The sequence below is a fragment of the Lagopus muta genome, chromosome 1 (assembly GCF_023343835.1).
Source record: "Lagopus muta isolate bLagMut1 chromosome 1, bLagMut1 primary, whole genome shotgun sequence".
Lineage (NCBI taxonomy): Eukaryota > Metazoa > Chordata > Aves > Galliformes > Phasianidae > Lagopus > Lagopus muta.
Window position 1 is genome coordinate 4,177,372 of NC_064433.1, and position 23,819 is coordinate 4,201,190.

A 23,819-nucleotide genomic window follows, 5' to 3' on the forward strand; every position below is an offset into this window, starting at 1 on the left:
TCATAAAACAATTTACATCCTTCAATCCTTTGGCATATAAATGTCATGAGAGGAGGATTTTACTGTTCTATGCAATGGATGGAAGTTTTTTTGGTTTGTTTTACTGTTTTTTGCTTGGGTTTTTTGGACCAATCAATGGGAGATCTTCCCTGAAACGTCTCAAAAGTACCTTCCAAACATTCAGCTTGTTTTACCCACTGTTAAAAAGCAAGGTCACTCAGGAAATCTGTATTCACACAGAAGCCTGATGTCAGCTTTCCCTTCAATAAACTTCCTTAGAAATACACTCATTCACAGTCCCTGATTCATTCTGCAATTACTCTCTTCCTCCCCTATCTTTGTTCCTCCAGCACTACCTGCATTAAGTACCAGGTCCAGAACCAATGGTTTTGTCACAGCACTGGCTGCAGCTTTATCTCATAGACTGTGATCAGAATTGTGAGCAGCGGAGGAAAAGCCACAGGATCTCAGCTACTCATCTTGATCTCTCTCTCTGAGCATCCTGAATGGAGTTTGAGTCCCACAGAAATCTGTTTTCCTTGCAAGAAGTCAGGAGGCACAACAGAATTTGGTTCTGCCAACACTTTCAGATAAATCAGTCTATTATTGCAGCACTACTGTAGGAAGTCACCAATCTTAGCAAAAGTTGAAGCTTTGTGCTGTGCAAAGGGCTTGGATTTTGAAATAGATAAATGTAACCAAACAAGTTCCCTAGACAATATTGAAAAAAAAAATACAAGTCTATGTGGGTTTGGACAACCAAAGCCTCTTTCTTTCTTTTGTTTTTTTTTGTTTTTGTTACTACCACTGTTCACTGGAACAGGTTGCCCAGAGCACTTGTGGATGTCCCACCCCTAGAGGCATTCAAGGCCAGATGGAATGGGGCCCTGAGCAACCTGGTCTAGCATACAGAAACCAAAGCAAGGGGTTTGAAATTGGTCATCTTTAAGGTCCCTTCCAACTCAAACCACCCTATGATCCTATAACACCCACAATGTGGCACAAACTTCATGGGAATCTACTCCATCTAGCTCCAAGGAGATACCCACTAAAAATAAATGTGGTCCCCAATTAGTAGGAATAGACAACATAATGCATTTGTATTCTTTTCTAGGGGAAAAAAAGCTGAGAAGTATCTCACTCTATGCACCTGTACCTAATAAAATCTAAAAAAATCCACCACCCCACATGAAGGTGTATGAGGTCCAAGTTTGAGCACATCCTCAGCTCACTGAGCAGCACTGTCCATGGATGCCTTTACGAAGTGAGCTCCACTCTTCCAAGCACACTTGCTTTTACCTCCCTACTGTGTCTTACTTGCATGATCCCCTCAGCTACAGCCCTGCTCTTCTCAACAAAAAAAATCAGGTCTCCATGATTTTTTCCTAAAAAGCATTGCAAAGACATGGAACGCAGTGCTAACACACGTAACCTGCTCTCCTTGTCATGACAGTTAACCATTAAGCAATGGCTCCAGCATGCCCATGTCCCAGTTCTGCCAACAGCTAGAGCTAGAGATGGACTTCAACCTCCCTGCATAAATCTGTACAGCAACAAAGCCAGTGCAGATGCATGCAAGCCTTGCTGCCCCCATGGGGCCAGGCTCCTGAGCATTTTTGTATAGCACAAGTAATAAACTGGATGTTAATGGCTTCCAAAACCCAAATGACATCCACTCACATTCAGAACTGACCACCAAGTGCAGGTGATTTCCCTGCTGGATAACAAAAACTTCACAAGGGTACCTCAGGCTGGACCAGGCTCTGAGCAACCTGATATAGCTGTCGATGCCCTGTTCATTGAAGGGGAGTTGGAGGAGGCCTTTAAGGGCCCCTTCCAACTCAAACAATTCTGATTCTACAACCTGTGGTTGAATGGCCATAGTTGTGGAGGATGGCTGATTCCTCAACCTGGAGGACAGGGAGAAAAATCAGGCTGTGCTGTTGCCTTGAAAACCCAAACACACACCATAGTGGCAGGATGAAAGGAGACATTCTTTGATATTCAAACACCTTCCAAATAGGAAAACAGGTATCAGGAGAAAACAAGCAGATCCATGTACAGAAATGAACTAATATCAAGCTTGACTGAAAAAGTTGATTGAATTAGTTTAATTTGAAAGCCCAAACAACCCCTGAAGGAGGTTCTTTCTTTATTGCTTTTCACCAGCAGCATGAGTTACTGAAGAACTACCATGCGGGTATGAAATATTTATTCATTAAATCTTTCATAAAGCTCCACACTATCAGTTTCACTCAGAATACATTTAAAACTTGTCGAAGTCCACAAAAATCACTGCTTTTCTTTCCCCTCCATCTCCATCCCCCTCCAGACTGTTTATAAAGAGATTCGGCTTTCAGTCTGCAGTAAGCGCGATCCACAGCTCTGCTGCTGCTTGTACACAAGGTACTGATTCTTTAATTGTAACTGGACAGTTGCAGTTAAAATAATTCAGCCTCTCCCAAGCCGTCCAAAAGGGATCATCACTGCATACATGCTGCAAACCACACTGCTGCTTTACCATGTTCCTGCTGTGAAAATAGCAATGGCATTCATTTATGAATGCAGGCACTATGAATGAAGCATCTAAAGGGGGCTTATGAGAAAGATGGGGTCAGACTCTTTAGCAGGGTCTGCTGTGATAGGACAGGGGGAAATTGTTTCAAACTAAAAGTGAGGAGATTTAAATTGAATGTAAGGAAGAAGATTTTATTTATTTATTTATTTATTACCATAAAAGCAGTGAGGCACTGGAACAGGTTGCCCAAAGATATGGTGCATGCCCTGTTCCTGGAGATATTTAAGATCAGGCTGGACAGCACTCTGAGCACCTGATCAAGCTGTAGATGTTCTTGTTTGGTGCAGGGGAGTTGGGTCAGATGACCTTTTAAGGGTCCCTTCCAACTCAAACAATTCTAACTCAGTAATAAGTGAAAACAAAAGCCAGGACAGCTAGGAGAGATGTGCATGCAAACTCCCCTCCAATGTGAGGCATGCACAGTTTGCGATGCAAGGAGGGGTGAAGCCTGCACAGCTCAGCATCATACAGGTGATAGGTTGAGTAGGAAATTACCAAGGAAACAAACAAATCTGTGCAGGAATTGCCTGACAAACCCACTAGTGTCAGGCAGAAAGTACTGACAAAAAACACCATTTGTTTTCCATCAACCATAAGGACACTGAAAAAGGTATTTCTTTTTTTTTCTCCCAGACCCTGAGAGTCCCAGGACAGATGGTCCACCCAAGCAAGGAACAGACATCAGAAAGTACATTCATTTTTCATCGTGTCTAAGTCACTGTTAGAAAGCCTCACTTCATTAGCAGAACCCCTTCTTGAACCCTTCCTTGGATGCCAGCCAACCTGCAGATTAAATCCATGCTCCAAGTTGGGAGTAACACAGTAAAATAAACAGAACTATAGTATCCTCATCACAAAGTTCCACAGCTAAAGATACCATCTTACTACAGTTCCACCAGTCATACAGTTCAGTCCAGTCAAAGAATAATGATAGGATAAATTTAGAAGTACAAATGAAAGTACTTTACAGAATATGCACTAGGACAGCGCAATGATACTTTGCATCAATCAATCTATCACTTAAGAAATTGTACTGATACTTAGTGCAGGTGTGGACCAAGCTTATTTTCCTCATATTTGGAAAAAAAACAATTGGGAAAAAAAAAAAAAAAAGCACCTCAAAATGTGGAACAGGTACTGTGTGCACTGCGCAGTTCTAGCAGCCATATGTGCAACTTTTCCCCATCGGTCCATAGGCTGCCCAGTCAGGGCTGCTCCCATTTTGTTTAATGTATTTATAATTTGTGAGAATAAATAAATATAGATACAACATAAGATGGTGTTGTCCCTAGAAGCCAGGCCAGCTAGAAATATTTCTGCTGAAGAAGCTTCTTGCTGAAAAATTATGTTTTGACTGTAGTTTGCTCTTTTCTTGCCTTTAGCAAAACAGAGCCTCCTTAATGTACCAACTTCAGCTTTTTGGCTGGAAACCTAAACCATCCCCCATGGCTTGAGTTTTTCAAACACCTGATCAACAGCAGGGCCAGAGTTCCTACCTACACATACCTAAACCACAGGGTCATTGCGGAGCCAGGGTGAAGGCTGGACGCCTCATGATGGGTACCTTCCTTAAGGACCTCTACTACTGCATTCCCAAAGCACCTGACTTATGGACACAACCCAGAACTAAGGCCAGAGCAGTACACACCTCAATTCCCTTCAGTGTTTCTTTGTCAGAGTCTCATGACAGTAATACCAGGACAAGGCAGTTACTCGCAAGACCACCTTACAAGCCAACTAACACCCTGTCTACACAAGGCTCTCCATGCAAGGTTCTCTTCAACTATACCTCTTGACCCAAAAAGACATACTAAAAAGAAAATCAGATTACACAGGAAAAAAAAATAGGATGTCTGAGCCCAGAGGAGCAGGAGATGCTCAGAAGCAATGCATCTGATGAAATGTATAACTCAAACAATTTGCAAGGCCTTTCCCACTGGCCACGCTACACCATATTTGCACAGTAACTCAATGTTTGCTTGTGTTCCCAAAAGACAGACGGGGGAATATTACTCTCAGTTTACCCCCAGAAAGGCTTCATTTGGCAACATGAAGTCTTCTGAAAGTAACTAAAGCCAATTCTATTTTACAAAAGACCTGCATTTCCACACAAAAAGCAAAAGTAGCAAAAAGGCCACTTCCACGATCATGAAAGCACCATCCTGACACTGTGCAGGAAATGGGCCAACTTTCGAATTTCCAAACCTCGGACATCTGAGTCACATCAAGGGAAGGAAGGAAAATCTCCCATGGGCGCTGTAATGTAATCTTTTCTTCTCAGGAAAGAGAATGAAGGGACCCCACAGGGCGAGGGGGAGATGCTGAACCCAGGATGTGCTCCAGTGATCTCCAGCTGCTCGAAGACCCAAAAGGCAATGTTGTCAACTGATGCACTCCCACCAGGGCAAAGTTCAACCCAAATCTTCAGCCAGAGACAGCATTACATTTGCCTTTCATCCTCTCCTCCCTTCTGCCATCATTAGGAGAGTAAAGGAAAAAAAAAAAACAATGCTATTTTTTATATGCTCGTTAAGCATAATCTGCTAAATGTTCTATGGCAGTGCATAAAACTGCCTACTATGCTAATAGAATATTTAATTGACATTTATTTGCTGACTAGTTATTTATGCTAACGTCACTCCTGCATAATTAATACTCTGTGAAGTTGACTTGAAAAACATACATAAAACACTGCACTAAGAGTCATCTGCAGTGTTTAAAATAAAGAAATCCTGCAATTTATTTACACTAGGTTAGTCTAAATTTGGCTTTGATGGAATAATAGGATAAGGATTAAGCAAAAAAAGATTTAAAAAAAAATATCTATATACTACTTTAGAAACATCCACGGTCCTTCACAGAACAACCTGCCAAAGAAGATTTCCGAGTTTCATTTTACTTGGCTCAAGGGCCCAGTTCTTAGCTGATGTAAAATAGCATAAGCTCAGTGAATGCCTACTGATCTTCCCCAGCCTCGAGCTCTTAGGAAATAATATTTCAGGTGAGCCTTCTGTAAAAGAGCTAAAGCAGGGCCAGATCTACTCTCAATTATACCAGCTGAAAAGCAAATTTATCTCAGATCATTCAGAGAAGGTAAGCCAACTCCTCACAAAGATAAAAGAAGTTCATCTTGCCCATCTGATCCTTCTACCTGCATTATAATCGCTGAGCTGCAGGCATAGTTTAAGTTCTCTTTCCTCTGAGATTATCAGGGGAAACTTGGCTTCTGTTAAAAAAAGAAAGAAACAGAACAAAACAAAACAACAAAAAGAAAAGAACAACCAAAAAAACCACTCATAATCACCTTTTCTCTCTGGAGCTCTGGAGGCCCTCACCTATTTTCAGGAATGTCATCTCAGTGGCACCTGAAGAACACCATGGTCAAGCTTTCCACATATACGTGATGTCTGAGAATGGAGTTAAAAGGCAAAGGACTGGGATTCATCATCACCACCCGCAGCACTGCTCCAAGAAAAGCCTTCTGCACTCCCAGGGCTTCTTGAATGACATTCATCCCGAATCCCAAATCCAAAATGACTGCTCAAAGCTTGCTCTTCTTTTCTTTCCTCACCATTCCCCCTTGCTGTTCTTATCCCCACACCCTGCACCATATATTGCTTCAATTCCATTCTTTTACACTATAGTGCAGACCTCGCCTCTGTTCTAGCATTTATATCCACTCTCTAACAAAAATCACAGACTACATGTCAGAGAAATGCCAATCTAGATGGGAATACAATTGTCATTAACCCTGCCAGCAGTGGGGGAGTCAGAACAGGATGATCTTTCAGGTCCCTTCCAACCCAAGGCATTCTATGATTTGAATGGCAGCCTAGTTTACCGTGGCACAAGTTTTTATCTATTTTTTTCACCCACACTCTACCCACTACTTCAGAATCTGAGTGAACCATTTAGTGATGGTTGCTTTCACAGAAAGCCTGGATGGGCAAAATGCTTTATACTCAACACTCTTAGTGGCATATTTTACCTGCCAAGCTCAGCACCTTGCAAGAGGGATTCATTACATCCTAGGATCAGGCTTCGGAGCTTTAATTCTGGTTACACTACCTGAAAGGAAGTTGTGATGAGGTGGGGGCCAGCCTCTTCTCCCAGATTAACAGTGATAGGATGAAAGGAAAGGCCTTAAGTTGCAGGAGAGGAGATTCACATTGGACATTAGGAAAAATTTATTCTCAGGAGGAGTGGTGAGGCATTGGCACAGTGGTGAGGCTGTGCAGGGAGGTGGTGGAGTCACCAGCCATGGAGGTGTTTAAGAAATTGGAGATTTGGCACTGAGGGACGTGGTTAGTGGGTATGGTGGGGGTGGGTTGATGGTTGAACTGGATGATCTTAGCGGTCTTTTCCAACCTTAATGATTCTACAAAGGCTGCTTTCCTACACATACTCACAGTATAATGATCACTGTGATCACCAAATCCATGGCCGGACAGTGTTTTGACGTTTCCCATCTGTAGTGGCTTATGGTAAAACCAGAGCACAGACCTGGTTGTCTCCCCACTGTGTTCCTCTATTCCTTTAGATCTCCAGCCTCTTCCTCCTCCTGGTTTACAGTGAGAGCAGACTCAAGATCACCATACAAATCCACTCTCAGAAATGTTTTATTTGAATTTCCATCTGTCAATAACACTGAAGCAAAAGCACTGCCACAATCACAGGTGACACAATCATCTTGTTGTCCAGCATCTCTAGTGCATCACAGAATGCCTTAAGACAGTGCCAGGAGAGATTCAGCTCTGTTGGCTCAGCTGTAAACCTGCAATCTGTACAAAACCACCCAAGTGTCAATCAAAAGACGTGCCTGCTCCGTGCGTGTTTCACAATGCATAATTTAGCTACTATCTTTGTCAGGTTCTCCACGCTGCTCCTCTACATGATGGTAAATGTGCTCATGAACCCAACTGTCATCAACAAAGGAAAACAGCACATGGAAAAAACAGGCTAAAGGAGGCGAGAAACCTATTTTCCTTTCACAGTTAAGGGAAACACAACTATGGCAAAGTTAAGTTAGACTTAAATTTTTAATGCTTTATGAGTAAGAGATCTTACAGGATGAAAGACGCTGAAGAACAACCACTACAGCTTTGTGCTGAGGAGGATAGCATTTGGTGAGGTATATGAGGTGATGAAGGCTATCCCTGCCTTCATGCACGGCAATATAATAGGGCAGATTTAACCAAAGAATGGAAGGCCTATGTTACATCCCACAACTACAGCACAAAAGCTAAATGCCATTCTGTTGCTCCATCCCAGCCACTGTCGATGAACTCTGAAGCACCTCTCCTTACGAACTACTTCCCCATATGAATTTTACAGTTGCTGGGGGGCCCTGGCAGAAAGGATGTAAATTTCATACTCAGCTCAATCAGGCAGAAGCTATCCATTGGTCTACACCACAGTTAATATGCAATAAAGAAGAAATCTCTGTCCCAGGACGTGACTTCAGAGCTGATCAGTGCCAAAGCTAGAGACCATACGGACAGCTTCACACTTGCCTCAGCTAGTTCATGAATAAACATTCAATTCATTCAAATGAGTTCTATATTAACTAATTTAAATAATTTTCATTTTGCTTTGAATGGTAAACAGATCTATTCTGCCAGGATATTTGAGTTTGCAATTCAAATTACACACCGATTTGTAATGAGGAAAATATAATTAATGGCAAAGCTTGAAGTAACTACAATTTTACTCCTCTGATTTCCTGAAGGGAAGAGGGTGGCAGAGGGTAAAGATTATGGGCAGACACACACTCACACCATCCTTTCATATGTCAATACAACTTACTGCAAACTGGAGCATTTGGCCCTCAGTCCAGAGCAGTGCACCACAACGTCAGGGGAAGACATGACATGACTTGACATTATACTTGCAGGCACCACGATGCAAAACTAACCCAGTAAATAATAATGCAACAGTCTGTAAACTAAATGACTTCCTTCTATTGGGATCATAAGCAATAAGTATTTGGCAGCTGCCCCTTAAAATCTCTGTATGTGCTGAACATTAAATCAAGCTCTATTGATTTGGTAAACAGAACCAGCCCCGTTTTTCATCTCTCTTTCATTTAATGATATTCTTCATCCTATCACTCTGTACAGCATTGCCTGGGATCACATTTGCAAGAGTAGAGCCAATCAGTCCTATCTGATTACTAAGCAGAAACAAAGCATTGTCCCACTGCTGGTATTCTGCCCACTAAGCCAGTCCTTAGCAGATCTGCTTTTTAAACAGAGCCCTCAGTTCCTGACAGGGAACGAATCTTAATGACAGATAACTGGCCATGCTGTTTGCCAGCAGATCTTGCCAGCAGATATCCTCACTGTGATCCATACGTGCAGAATCAGGCCCTTAGAAAATGAATCCATGCAACTTGGAGCGGGCTTTCCTTTCCACAGAGCGCTTGACAACAAAATAGTGTGCAAAGCTAAAATGGCAAAAAATCTCCTTGGAGTTCACAGAGAACAGTTTACTATGTACCAATACAAGGTTTGATCCTGCAGGTTTCACCAGATGAAACTCTTAGGACCACTGTGAAGTTCAGCTCATCCAGACTGAGAAAACAATTAAACACAGGACGAACTTCAGATATTTGCATACAATGAGGGCACTACTCACTGCTTTCAAAAGCTCATCAGAGCCAAGTTCTTCCTACAGCACTCCTGAAAACCCAACCTCTTCCTTGCAGTGCCCTCATGGGAGCAACCACCTCTTAAAATCCCACCCTGATCGTGGGCTGAACACCTCAGATCAACCCCCAGAATAGTTCTGTGGTTTATAAATGCATTTAGGACCTCTCTCTTTTCAACGAAGAGAAGTTCCAAAGGCTCAAATGCTCCTGGGCATTTTAGATGTCTCATTCCAAAATACAACTCAACCTTTTAAACACTTAAATCTTACAACAGAGAAAGGAAATAAAAAACCAACCAAACAAAAAACAACCACATGTCCAATAAAACAGTACCTACAGTTGCCCAGACATAAGAGTTTGGCATACAACCATATCACCTGGACAGAGAAGAAAAAATGCATTGCACATTTGCATTCACTCAAGCAAGACAGCTTACGTGAAGTAACCACAAAAAAAGAGCAGATTCCAGCAACATTTTCATGAAAAGCAGTTGCCTCCAGCTATAAAACAATCATTATTTTCTATTACACCAGTCGACGAAATCTTTCACCCCTTGAACCTGGCATTTTGAGATTTAGTTTATGGCACTGTACACCTTTTCCAGTAACATTGATTATAATCCACATAATAAAAGATAGTTTAAGAGACCAATAAAATAAGAAAAAAAAAATAACCCTTCTCACATCAGCTTGATGTATTATTCCTAAGCCAACAGATTTCTCAGCCATATTTGTCTTTAAGACTTTTTTAAGCAATCAATCCTCCGTTGTTCTAAAGACAGTCAGACCAGAACAAAAACATCACTGTTTAACTCTAGTGTTCAGCATAGACAAGGCAAGAATGAGACCATTTCTGCTGTTTCAAAGACTGTATCTACGATCCAGTTTAGTGGGAAGCAAGGCAACATCTACACCAGAAGTCATGCATGGCACACAAAAAGCACATCCGCTTCTTCAGCAGCCACATGAACAAAAGAATGAGTTCTTAAATGAGACTTTTCTCAAACACATCCATGTGCTGGAGGCCAAGCATTCATCTCTTCTTCCCACGACCCAAAACTGAATATATAGAGGGAATACACGTGACAAGTGTGCCTCTGCCTGGAGCTACGCAGAGGTAAGGATGCACAGCTGTTCTGTTCCTGTATAATGACAGAAAAAAAGAACACCAACAAAAACAAACAAACAAAAAAAAAACCAACAAAAATCAAGCATTTTCCTTACACACTCAGAATCAATTGAGGAACAAACATGTTATTAAAAAGCTATTCCAAGTGCCATAAATCTACAGTTCTCACATTCCGCTTTGGCACACCCAAGAGCTGAGGACTGGGACATACCCTAACCTATAATGATCAGATTTTCCCATCTTTATTCATGTGGGTCTACTTTTGGAATTAAAAGCTGCAGAAGTCTGACAATGGAGAGCAAAGCATCTGAATACACAGCCAAGTTAAATTTGTTAAAGTGTAATCAAGATCAGATTTTGTTTACTCTTTTCTCACTCTAAATTCGGTCCTTTCTTTCGAAAAGTGTGAAACAACTTGCTTCCCCTCACTGGAACTCACGGGCTGGCAATTCAGCATTTCCTTAAGACAGCCTCATCCATAAGCTTTTGTTCTTAAGACCTAGGTCAAAATGCCTTTCCTGGAGGCAAACTGAATAACCCATAGATCTACAGAAACCTGACTCTAAGCTGTTACACAACAACTTCAGTGAAACTGCACCACTCGACATCAGCTGAGCATCTGGAGTATTCATTCCGTACCAACTGAAAGCCTAGAGATTAACAGTCAGACCAAGACTAGGGCATGACTCCAGCAAAACACGTGTAACTTACCATCTGGAGGCATCAGGACCTTGTTGTTCTGCGTACACCAGCCAACAGGGTGAAGGTCTGCTGTCATTACATCACACCAAAAATCTGCCCTCCGGTCATCCCCATAGCCACAGTAACGAAGCAGTAAGAGTTGTCCGCAGGTTGTGATGATTGTAGCCACCCAGTATGTGTCTGGATTACTCTTGTTGGCCACTTCCAATTTCATCCCTGGCTGAAAACTGCTTTGGAGGCTGATTTCAACCTTACAAAATGAGAAAGGCATAGTGTTACTTTTCCTTCTTTACAGGGAGGCTCCCCATTTAACTAAGCAAGCCATTAAAGAGATGATCAGGAGTAAGACGTTAGCTGACCATGCTCCTTAATAGCAATAATACAAGGAGGTACAGACTTAAGCTAAAAGGAGGGAGATTTACTTCAGATGTTAGGAAGAAATACTTTACTTAGAGTGTGATAAGGCACTAGAACAGGTTCCTCACAGAAGCTATAGATGCCCCATCCCTGGAGGCATTCAAGACCAGATTGGATGGGGCATTGTGGACGGCAACCAACCCATGGCAGGGGTTGGAACTGGATGACACTTAACATCCCTTCCAACCCAAAATATTCTGCTATTAATACCAACCACCTTCCTCACAACCTGCCTGTGCAGGACCATTCCTACTTCACTAGTACATCCCCATCATACAAGGTCCCATGTACTCCAAAGGGATCCATCAGCTGTGATAAACTCAGGTGAACTAAATCTGAGAGGGACTGTAGCCATCTGAGCTTCATAAATCTCAACAATGCCCAGGAGAAAGGTGGTGTAACTGCCCTTCACACAGCTCCATCAGGCAAATCCCAGGACACATGCAAGGTAGAACAGGAAGGCACTCTGGGAGTTAGGCCCAGCTATTACAATTGGTCATACAACAATACTTGTACACCTCTTGAGGCTTGTAAAGCACCGAAGGATGAATATTGTACCAAGCAGACCAACGAGAGTATTTCCACCATATCCACAAGCAGAATTTTAAGGCATACCCAATTTGCTCTCCTGGTATTCTCATAAAGACGGTGTAGGATACATGGCAGAGAGAAATAAAGGCCTTGGGTCACTGTTCTGCAATCTGATGGAGGAGTCACTTGTTTTTATCTCAGAAAGTCACAAGCAACTTGTTCAAGGACACTGGAGATGCCATGCTCTTCTAGGACACTGCAGAGACTGTTGCAGACACATCATAACACATCTCCCAAGGGCCAGCGGGATGTCTCCAGGTACTGCTGATACACAAGAGGTGAATGCCAGCCCATTCATAGTACAGCTTTGTCTTCAGATTACCATCCAAAATGCAGCCATGACTCCCCATGTAATTTTAAGGAGAGATTCTTAAAGGTTTCCATGTACTTTGTGTCCTACTGAAGCCAGAGAGATTTTGAAATCTGGTTTAAGGTTGTCTCTGATTTAGTTCTCGCTTACAGAGAAGCAATAAAACACCTCCTCTGCTCGCTGTGATATATCATGGTCTATGTGGCCAACTTCACAATGCCAAGTTGCTGGGAAAAAACAGAGCTCCTTGGGTATGCCCTGTTCCCCTTATCCCACTCCAGCTTACAATGTGAGCAGTGTCCAGCCAAAGGCATATGTTATTTGCAGATTACAACACTCCACATACTTTCAGATATGCAGGCACTTCCATCAGCATCAATGCTGGGACTGTGACTAACAGAGATTGGAAGAGACCTCTGGAGATCATTTAAGATGGAGGAAAAACCACAACGTTTACTAGTTTAGTCCTAAAATAGGATCTTGGCTTTTGTGATGCTAAGGGTCCTCATGAATAATCCAGGATACATGATCATTTGTAGCTTCTGTTCTTGCTCTCACCATGAATAAAGACCAAAGTGGAACACTTGAGGCAAGAGACTTTAAATGAAAATCATGAAGAGGGGGAATAGAAGGACTTTGTGAAGCACACAGCTCCCAGCAGGATCCTCTATTTGAGACAAGAACCAGAGTTAACACCCTGGGACAAGATGTTCTTTCCAGACAGCTACTGGGCCAAGGATAAACTCCAACAAAATTTTACCACTGTACTGTAGTTCTCCAGTACAGAAAATTAGGATCCTTCATCTTGCAATACTCTATCTACATGCATAGAATAGGTAACGGAGGCTGGTATTATTTATTTTATCCAGTTGTAGAGACAGATTTTTCATCACTACTGCTCTTTATCTCCTTAAAACAAATCAAGAAACCATCTGGAGGCAAAGGTGGTTTGATGGCATGAAGGCAGCTATCCAAATAGAGACTTATCTCAAAGCAGCAACAAATTCTTCAGGAAACTTTCCCTTCACTGCGGTACAACTATATGTTCCCAAGGATTTCTGTCAGCAACCAGACTCAATGGAAGGCAAATGAGAGCATCACATGTGAAACACTTCTCTTCCTGATTGAGATATTCACATCATCCAGAGCATTCAGGTCAGGTGAATGAAGATGAGAGAAAAGGGGCTGGTGAGTCCTATTACCAGATGTAGCTGCTACCTGCAGCTGATGGGCCGGGTCAGGGGATGAACAGAATCATCTGCACATGACTCACAGTTGAGGACAGAGAACCACCATGATTGGGCATAGCTTGATACAGGTAAATGCATCATAGCATCTGAAAGAACAATTCTTCAGCTGACTGAAAACAAGGACCTGGAAAAATATATCGATTACACCATACGTGTACGTCTTTGATGATGATGAAGAATCTGTGCACTAGTTTAAGCTCCATCTCAAGTCCTCGTGTAAAGGCAGACTATGGACAGCACACACGTGGGCCAAATAAAAGACATTAAACAACTGTTTGCAGATGGAAAAATGGGTCCATACAATATCCTTGACAGGCTCTGCTCCTTGACAGGATCCCTCCTCAAAGCATTCTCCGATCTTCTCCATCATTCAGAATTTCAGAGGCTCTGTATACTACTGCTAACGTGGGCTGGAGCCACCATGTCCTAACTAATGTGACACATATAGGACTCTCTAACATCTGCATATAACATAGCATCTAGGAAAGTTATCACCAACCCCACTGTTTGGTTCCCACATTGCTGAGGCAGGATGTTTAGGAAGGGGGTTGATGGATTCCTAGGGACCATGATGGGCTCTGGTGGTGAGCAACCCTGCTAGTCAGCAAATCATGCACTGAGAGAGCACCTTCAGAGAAATAAGATGCTCTGGTGAGATGAATCTCTACAAGTTGGAAAGGATACCAACAAATTAAGAAGGAAAAAAAAAAAAAAAAAAGATGAGTATGTGAGGAGAGCAGAATGAAACCTCATAGATGATATCTGAACCCAGTGGCATAGACACTGTACTCTGAGTGCACAGAGCTGATGTCACCTAACAGCAGCAAGAGGGCCTGGAGCTGCATGGACAGCAGGAAGTACTTCATCTTATTTTCACACACATTGCCACAGAAGGCCAAACTCCCCACAGAACAGACAGATTCCATTTCAGTTGGTCAGGAACACCATAAGAGGGAACACATTCAATACTAGCAAGGTAGACAATGCACATACATGTTTGAAGGAGGTGTGGGGAGCAGCACTGGCTCCTGTTTCCTCCAGGAACTCATCCCAGTTGAAGTCTGCATCCTCAATGCTGGAGCCCTCATCTGTTCAAAAGGAAAACAAGAAAAAAAAAAAAGTAGTAGAAAGAAAGGAAAACAGCCCAAAATGCAGCCAAAGAAGGCAAAAGCTGTATCAAACAGTTCAGGGGAAAAATAGCAACTGATACAAACATCAATGTGAGAGAAAAAGCCTCCTTGAAGATCTGTTCTTAGCCAGCTTGACTGGCTCTTAAAACACTTTCAGCAGATTTTGGGACTTTATCAGCCAACACTGTGAGACCAAAATTGACCCTGCAATCATCACAACAGGGGAACAAACTCATTATACTGCAACAGGGACTGTGCTACAAGAGTTGGTTGTCAGCCCGCTATCACAGGGATACAGTGGCCATTCCCATGTCCCAGCCTTGGGTTCCCCCAGACTGCTAATTGCAACAGTGTACTGGTGATAACAATGGATGCTGTTCTTGTTGGCTGAGCAGCATGAAAAACAAGCAACCCAGCCCTTGGGGCTGAGGAGACACAGTTTCAGCTCTGCTATTCTATTTCTCCCTGCTCAGCCTTCCTCTGCCCTCCAACACCCAAGAACCCCAATGGAATCCTTCCACCAGCACCAAAGCTGCTTTTCCAAATCCCCAGGCCACTGCTGCATTCTCGTTGCCTGCATTTATCCTTGCCCCATATCAGATTTGAGGCTCTGCATCACCCTTCCCCACTCACACCAATGCCCCCTCACAATCCTTCTTTCCCCATAGGGAAGGAGTTGACATTACTCTTTTTTCTTTTTTTTTTTTAATATATCCCCACTGAGCAGAGCAGAGTTGAGGCCTGAAACCATCGCTGAAACACACAGAGCAATAATTAAGAACAAACTGTCTTTCACTTACAGAAAATCAGCCACATCTGATTGTTTTCATTTTGTTCCCAGGCAATCTCACAAACTCAGTTACATCCCCAGAGCAAAAATATTTACAGTCTAGCAATGAGCTGTTTGCAATAAGCATTTATCAAGGAAAACTACAAGAGACCCTTACCTGCACACACATTTATCAGTGTGGTCATGATGTAATTAAAGTGACTCATGACAAACTGAATTAAGGAGCCTCCCCAGATAGTTTTATGAAGAAAATGGCAGGGTTAATTTATTGAAATTGTTGCTACAGGTCTCCAGTATTCAAGACTAGAAAATTATACTGTGTAATGGGAATCTCTCATCATTAAAAGGGGAAGAAATAGGCTTTATTTGCAGACATATGTATGTGAAGGGGAAAAAAAAAAGTCTCAGAGGAGGGTTTTTGAGACAGAGTTGGAAGAGGGTAAAGATTTGTCTGGGAGTTCAAAGAGCAGCACTGAGCTGTCATCACCATTAAACACTGCAAACCGCTGCATCAAGCCTAACGTCTGGCTCCATACCACCAACTCAATTAAATATGGAGATGTAAATCAACTCTTACTCCCATGTAAAGTGGCAAGGTGGCTTGAAGACGGCTGCCTCCTGGCTACCAAAAAGAACTCCAGGCACAAAATGAGGACTTTGCTCATTCTTGGCTGAAAGACAAGGACAGCTTAGCCAAAAGTAAGAACTTTGTGCACAAATTGCTAAGACTTAGCTATATCATGCAAGCAAGCAACTTTGATGATCAGGGAAAACTTCAATCTCAAAATCAGCAACCGCCTGGAGTTATTTTTTAGAGGAGTCAGGTTCAGAGATTTCAAGGGTTATTAATTTTTTTTTAAATGTATGCAAGTTCATGAGTATATGGGCAGATATGGCTATCCATCAGACTTACAATTACTCCTATGTTTAAGCAACTTTCTATCCCAGGCACCATCAATCACAGTCCTACTATAAGCCAGTAACTTCTGATGTGAAAAGCAAGAGGCAAAAAGCTAAAGGCACACCCCTCTGCCTGGTTGTCTCCCATTCTATTACCTGCTTGTGCTTCTGGTGCTGGGATGGGCTACTCAACAACCCCAAGGTCATCTCCACCCGAACATACCCCCACGTCTTTCCCCTCTGCTCAGCTATTTCTGTTTCAAAGCATGAGACACTTCTCTCAGCCCACAGTGCTCTCTGTATCTTCTCAGCTGTCATTCCTTTTTCTTGCTCCAGCTTTCATGGTTAGTCCATGCACGTTTCTCCTTCTCTTCATCCTTCCTCAGCATTCTTATGGGAAGGAGTAATATCAAAGAATCATTTGAGTTGGAAGGGACATTAAAGGCCATCTGTCCAACTTCCCTGCAATGAACAGGGACATCCACAGCTAGATCTGGGTGCTCAGAGCCCCATCCAGCCTGACCGTGAATGTGTCCAAGGACGGGGAATCCACCATCTCTGCAGGCAACCTAATTTCCATGGAGTGGTAGAAGGGCTTTTAAGCAGTTCAGTACATACCATCCATGCAAGGAGCAGTATCTCCAGAGAGACAGGATGTGGCAACACTAAGTTAATTACGTTAGCATTAAAGATGCTAGTTACAGATGCAGCAAGCCCTCCTCTCCTTCCTAATGTATTATTGCCCACGACCTACTCTGCTATGTGCCAACCCACAGCCACCAGTCACACTGTTCCCACAGCCTTGCCAACAGATTCATTCACATGCAGTCCAACAGAACTCCCAAAAGCACTTGTTTTAATAACGACCCTGATCTCTCCTTTCTAAAGCCAAATAGGGAAGTCCAAGAGGCCAGGGGAAAGCGTTACAAGTATTCTTTCCACAGCAGCGTGAGCTACAGCTTTCCTTCCCAGTCAATTCATTTCTCTCTGACACATCAATAGTCTGACTCCTCTATGGTGTTTTATCTGCAGACTTTATCAGGAAATTACTTTTACAAGGTCTGTAAAAATAATGTTGGAGTACTCATTTATCATGGCATCAGTGTTTTATTTTGCTTCATTTTATCACCAAAGATAGTGAAGCGAATGTAAGCTTCCAAATCTGTTTTTAAATGGATTCTGTTCCCTTCTAGAAAACCTGGCAAGGGGACATCGTGTGCAGACTCAGGGCGACCCAGAGTCAGGGGGTACACTCCTACTTACATCCACAAGTACAGTAGTTGGACTGCACACAAATCTTCTTGCCCATTGCAAAACCCCCACTGATGAGGAACACAGGATACCCTTTGCCAGCCTTCCTTGAGTATCTGCTGGTCCCCAATCAAAAGGCAAAGTCTCTCTGAACATACAAAGACAACTGTGCCCACTCAGGAAGCGATGATCCTAAAGGCAATCTGTTTGTCAGTCCTCAAGCCACACACTCCCACAACAAAGTCCTGGCTCTGCTGGAGAGACACAGAGCCCCAGGTGCCAGCGTTTTGCAGAGCTCCCTGTGAGATGACAAATTTGGCATTAGGCCTACTTTACATATCAGCTCCCTTTCCAATTATTGGTGCTTAGGCTCAGTGCTCTTTTTTAATGAAAGAGTCAAGGCTGGCTAGCCTACAATACGGTGATGTATAAACAAGTCTAGGATGGCAAATAAAATCAACAAGTCATTATCTCTGAGCCCCTGAATGGCTTTAAAGTGCTCTGCAGTCCTTCATGCATTGACACTATAAAAATGCAACTATTCCAGATGTTATCAGCCTCGCAGGATGAGATAAAAGACCCAAAACCTGTGGCTACAGAAGCTTAGATTTTTCCCAGGCTTACCTGAAGGAGAACATCTTTGGAAATTACAGTATTTGTGGAAATTGCTAAGCTATCTTATTTACAGGCATATAAATATATTCATGACTTTGTTCACTCACAAAGAACTGAAAGGCAAAATGATTTAGGATTAACACACAGGGGAGGGCTTGGGGTAAAGGGGAAATCCTGATCAACAAGCCTCCTGCACAGCCTTGGGAGAGTCACCAAGTCACATATTCTCAAAGACATTTAGGGTCCACAGGCCGGTTTCTGTTGTTTCAAACCCAATGGCTACAACTGATCACCTGCACCTTATCCCAGAGGCTCCTACAGCTCTCTCATAGACATAAATGGATCCAGCAGTGTCTAGATAAGGCTTCCCACTCTGGAAATGCCATCTCAAGATAAGGATCCACCTAACACAGTCAATCAGGATCCTGATGTCCCTCTCTATTCCAGCCAGGTGATTTTTCAACTCAAAGACAACCCAGTGCTGATGTTAAAATGGGATGACTTGTTTTATAGAGCTACAAGTCTCTTTAATGGTGACAGCAGCATGGAACTGTGTGATGGAAGGGTCAGGTTGAGTGTCTGGGAAAGGTTCTTCATTGATAGGGTGATTTGAGGCCTGGAACAAGCTCCCTAGGGCAGTGGGCACGGCCACAAGCTGCCAGAGTTCTAGAAGCATTTGGACAACATTTTCAGATACAGAACTTGAGCTGGAGCCAGGAGTTGGACTGTATGATCCTTATGAGTCTCTTCCAACTCGGGATATTCTATGATGACTTTTTTTTCCAAGTGTCTTAAGGCATTACAGTTCCATATTCAGCTGGTTAACTCTAGATGATCCTTAGCTCTCTATGCGAAACCCTATGAAAGAGAAGCTTTTTCACATCTACAGCAGAGCCCAGGATAACTATTATGTTTTTAACTAAGGGAACATAAAAGTTTCCCACTTCCTTTAGGTGGGATGAATCGAAGTTTCTTAACACACACAATTTCTGGGGTGCTCAGTGGGAAACAGTAAGAAGTGGACCAATGATAAAGCTTTGCAAATGACTTTAACACAACATGGAATCATAGAATTGTTTGGGTTGAAAGGCACCTTAAAGATCTAGCTCAGTCACCTGACACAGGCAGGGACACCTTCCAGCACAACACAGCACCATCTGAGAGAACAGATGCAAAGAACATAGAAGTCAAAGCAAAGGACGCTGAAGCCAAAGCAAGCTGTTTTCAAGCATTCACCCCAACACTGTTACCACTGCATTTTTGAAGTTGGATCAGTGATTCACCCCTGGTGAGACGGCCTACTTCTATGGAAGCAGACTTCAGGCAGCCCTTTAGAATGCTTGCATGCAAGAGTAGACTTTCATTTGCCATTACACCTCAGGATCCTTTGATGAAGAACTGCTGTTACAGAAATGCACAAGATTTCTGGAAAAGCATTAAAGCACATTAGCAACAACATCATTACCACAAGGCAAAAATGAAACATTTTGTACAGAGTAACTGACAGGTGGCTCAGCTTTGTGCTTCACAAGTTCCTCAGCTGAGCTTTCCTGAATAAACACGGAATAAGGGTGAAGTTACTGAGCTAATTTTACCCAGCAAATCCATATCATTCAGTGCCCATCTCAGAGCAGTCATACTCATGTGCACAAGGACAACATGCAACCAGCTCTCTGCTGGCTGGGATAACATTTGTGATGCCCTCTCATCTGAAATAATACAAAAAATAATAATCTGAAGGAACAAATATAAAGGTCAAAACAAAGGAGAAATACCGTAATTTCTGAACATTCATTTCCTTTCTTTAATCAAAAGAGAGTAAAATAAAATACAGAGTGTGTGGGTGGACAGGAAGAACACAATATGATGCCCTGGGAAAGGTTTTCCACTGCTTTTCATTTAAAGTAGTTAGAACATACCTTAGAAAAGCTCCAGAAGTCAAAATTTCCCCAACTTATCAATTACGGATCCACCTGGGTGCTCCACAATATGGGACACACACCCTTCCCCAATCCACAAGACTCAAAAAATGGCCATCAAGGCATCCAACCCTAACGCCACCCAGTAAACAGCTGCCACCTTCCCTAAAGCAGTCATCTGGAAGGCTGTGACATGTAGGAAACCTACAAGAGAAAAGGAGAGCTCACCTGAATCAAATTGCTCCCCATCACCATTGGCCAGTCCCTGCCCCTTCTCTGGGGATAGATGCTGGCTCTCTTGCATGGTAGTGATGAAAGATGCTCTTGCGTCCATGGTTCAGAGAAAGAGTCCTTCCTTTCCTAATTCATCCTGCAGCAGAGAGTTCCTAGGGCACAAACTAAATGAAAAAGAAAAAAATGAGTGATTTGTTGTGCTTATGCCAACACTCAGCCACTTCTTGTAGGTTTCACGTTATAGTATTTGATCACAGCTCTTTAACCTTGCTCTCTCTTCCAAAGTGAAGCCACTTTTGGAAGAAAGAACACAACAGAGGATATCACCTCTAAGTGGCAATGCTATCATAAGATATTACACTTTATGTCAATATTATTTCATACTAGATTGTATCACAATAATAACAACAGAGAGATGACAATGTGGTAATAACATCCACAATATTCAACACAAAGAATCCACATCCCAAAGTTCAGACCAGAGCCCTGTGTTACCAGCTGAGAAATGAGAACAACTGATAGAGATGCACAATCCTGTAGTTAACTGAATGGGCTGTGGCAGTCTCCATCAGTCAGGGTCGCCGAAACAAAGGTGACACAATCCTTGACAAAGAAAGGCATCAAAGAAAGGCCAACTCAGTCACCTTCCAAGTCCAGTCTTTGACTTCCAACGTAACTCACACAGTGTTAGCAATCGAAATACCTCATTTCAGAAATATTTTCCAGGTTTCTAAAGGAGAATACTTAGGAGAGACTGGAAGAACCTCTAGAAAATGAAGTTAAGCATTTATAACGTAGATAGTGAAATACAATAGTGCTGCAACTGCTTTCTGAAGGCAAATTTAAGGTAACTGCGCCATTTAGTGCCACCTAGAGTAGAAAACATTAAGTCAGGTGTAGATCGGGTTGTGATGGCAGAGGAGACTCTTCTGCTTTAAAACTGTTTCAAAAGCAGCATAATAAAACCACAAAATGTGTGAGAAAGGGAACACAAGACTGACTAGATCTTGAATCAGACATGAGATTGAGAACTGTATCTCTAGCCAGAGTAAGCCATCGGACAAGCAATACCCAGAGATACACATTTAAAAGTAGATTTTAAAAAAAGTGAACTTTTCAGTAAAACTCACGGTGACGATGAATTGCAAGGTGTCAAGGGAGGACTGCAAAAGAGAAACTAAGAGCTCGGCTTACAGGCACAGAGGGAACCAGCTAGTCATACTAGAGATGCTGCAGTGAAGACAGATGGTGAGGAAGGCGTGTGTCCAGAACATAGGATACAGAGGACTGGTCCTGCTTATCAGTGGATGCCTCCAAGACTCAGATGTCAGAGAGGACTCTGCTGGCAGCATCAACACCAAATGCTCTGCAAGAAGCATGACTAAAAGTAGGAAATAATAATACTCTTACTGCCAGAGTCCATGCAAAGCAGGAGGTAATAAGAGTGTAAAAATATTATGGGATTTTTTTCGACTTTTACTACTCAGGAAGATATTCAGGAAGACCAAATACAGTGGTCATAAAATAGAAAGAGGGAGAGTGCTTTGTCATAGATTTTTCATCCTCAGTTTTTAAGGTTGTTCCAACGAAACTTGAGGGAAAAACAGACACATGAGAAGGTACAGAAGGAACTGAAAAAGATAAAGAACACATAAAGCATAAGGGTGATTTCCATTCACTGAGTCATGATAGGACTGTATGCTGGAGCAATCACAACAGCACTGTTGTGGTGGCAATTAAGCTATGCTAAAACCATGCACACTTCACAAAGCATCGCTGGTAGAAGCACATGACCCTGGAAGGTGGTACAGCACTCAGCAGAAGATGGTTTGAGCAAAGTTAGACCTCCACCAGTGGTTTGTGTTCCTCACTCCCAAAGAACCTTCTAACAAAGTAAATATATACCTACTTTTTAATTATTATTATTATTTTTTTTTTTTCTCCAAAGAGGAGATTGTAAATTGATTCAGTGCAGTATATTTGCAAAGTGCTCAGTATTCTTGGAACACACAATAAATAATAGTGATCACTTCCTCACTGCAATGGACACTAACCACTTCATCTTTATTCTTCGTTGATGCGAGACTTGCTAACGAATTAAGTATATTATATACTATGAGTACTTAAAGTGCAGATAACCTAATAACATATGTATCACTCATCCTCAGTGTATATTAACTTTCAATTAACCATGAAACTAGAAGCAATCAGTCTATTGTAAGTCAAAAACACACTTATCTTTCAGTAGAGAATACTTCAATAAACACCATTAATAATTAATTGGCTAAGCATCAGGATTTTACGTCAAGCTTCTTCAATGTGAGAGAAGTGGAAGTGTCAGCTGAAGCTAAGTTTTGGGGAGATTTAGCTGTTTTCATTTCTGTCTAAGATCAAACAGCAATGAATGGTAATCTGGATCTACTGAAAAAGAATTTTAAAGAACAGAGAGAAATCAATTTAAGCACAACAATTTATCATTTTAAACAAAACTCAGGGGCAACAATACAAACACTGAGAGGAAAGATAAGCTACTTGGTATCTTAGTTAAACTTTGTAATGTTCCCACGATGCTGACTGGGTAAAGTCACAAACTGATAGGAAGCTGAAGATGTCCATTCAAACAATGCCATTTCTTATGCAGCTAAACCCCAGATCTGCCATCAGATCCACAAGAAGGGCCCATTCCCCTGAGACTGGGAATTGCCTGTCAGAAATGGGAAATAGATGAGAAAATCAGCATGAACCTGCCAACAGCCACATCTGGGACTGAGCTCAAGTCCACTTAGACTGAAAGGGAGAAACGCACCACCTGCAGGTTGCAGTGAGCTGAGGGTCAGCCTCTGCTCTCGTGTAACTAGGACAAGAGGGAACGGCCTCAGGTTGTCCCAGGGGAGACTGAGGCTGGATGTTAGGAAATACTACTTTTCCAAAAGAGTGATCAGGAGCTGGAATGGGCTGCCCAGGGAGGTGGTGGAGTCACCAACCCTGGAGGTGTTCAGGGAACGTCTAGATGCTGTGCTGGGATATGATTTAGTGAGAGCTACTGGCGATAGGTGGATGGTTGGACTGGATGATCTTGTTGACCTTTTCCAACTTTGGTGATTCTATGATCTCAGGTTTGCTGTTTCAGCTATGGACAACTCTGTTTTGAGCTACATGTCTTCTTATATTTGGAATATCTACTTCACAATTTATGGTAGGAAAGCACTTAAGTATCTTCCCAACACAACGCAACAAGTTGACAAAACTCCTATGCAAACATAAGCTTTCAGATAACTGAGCCTCCTGTTGATACAACTAACTAGCAAAGAAAGCTGACATAAGAAGGGAGAAACTAATACCCTACTAATTGCTG

The 23,819-nt window shown here is 42.4% G+C and overlaps 1 protein-coding gene across 1 annotated transcript in view; it reads right to left on the reverse strand.

The window, feature by feature from the left end:
• SFMBT2 (Scm like with four mbt domains 2) overlaps positions 1–23,819 on the reverse strand; it is a 114,288-nt gene that overhangs the window by 80,614 nt on the left and 9,855 nt on the right. The window contains exons 2-4 of the mRNA XM_048933807.1: positions 20,459–20,628; positions 14,619–14,713; positions 11,067–11,307 (exon numbers count right to left, since the gene is read on the reverse strand). Coding sequence (XP_048789764.1) covers positions 11,067–11,307; positions 14,619–14,713; positions 20,459–20,564 — 442 coding nt within the window. The 5' untranslated portion in view covers positions 20,565–20,628. The remainder of the gene's footprint in view (positions 1–11,066; positions 11,308–14,618; positions 14,714–20,458; positions 20,629–23,819) is intronic.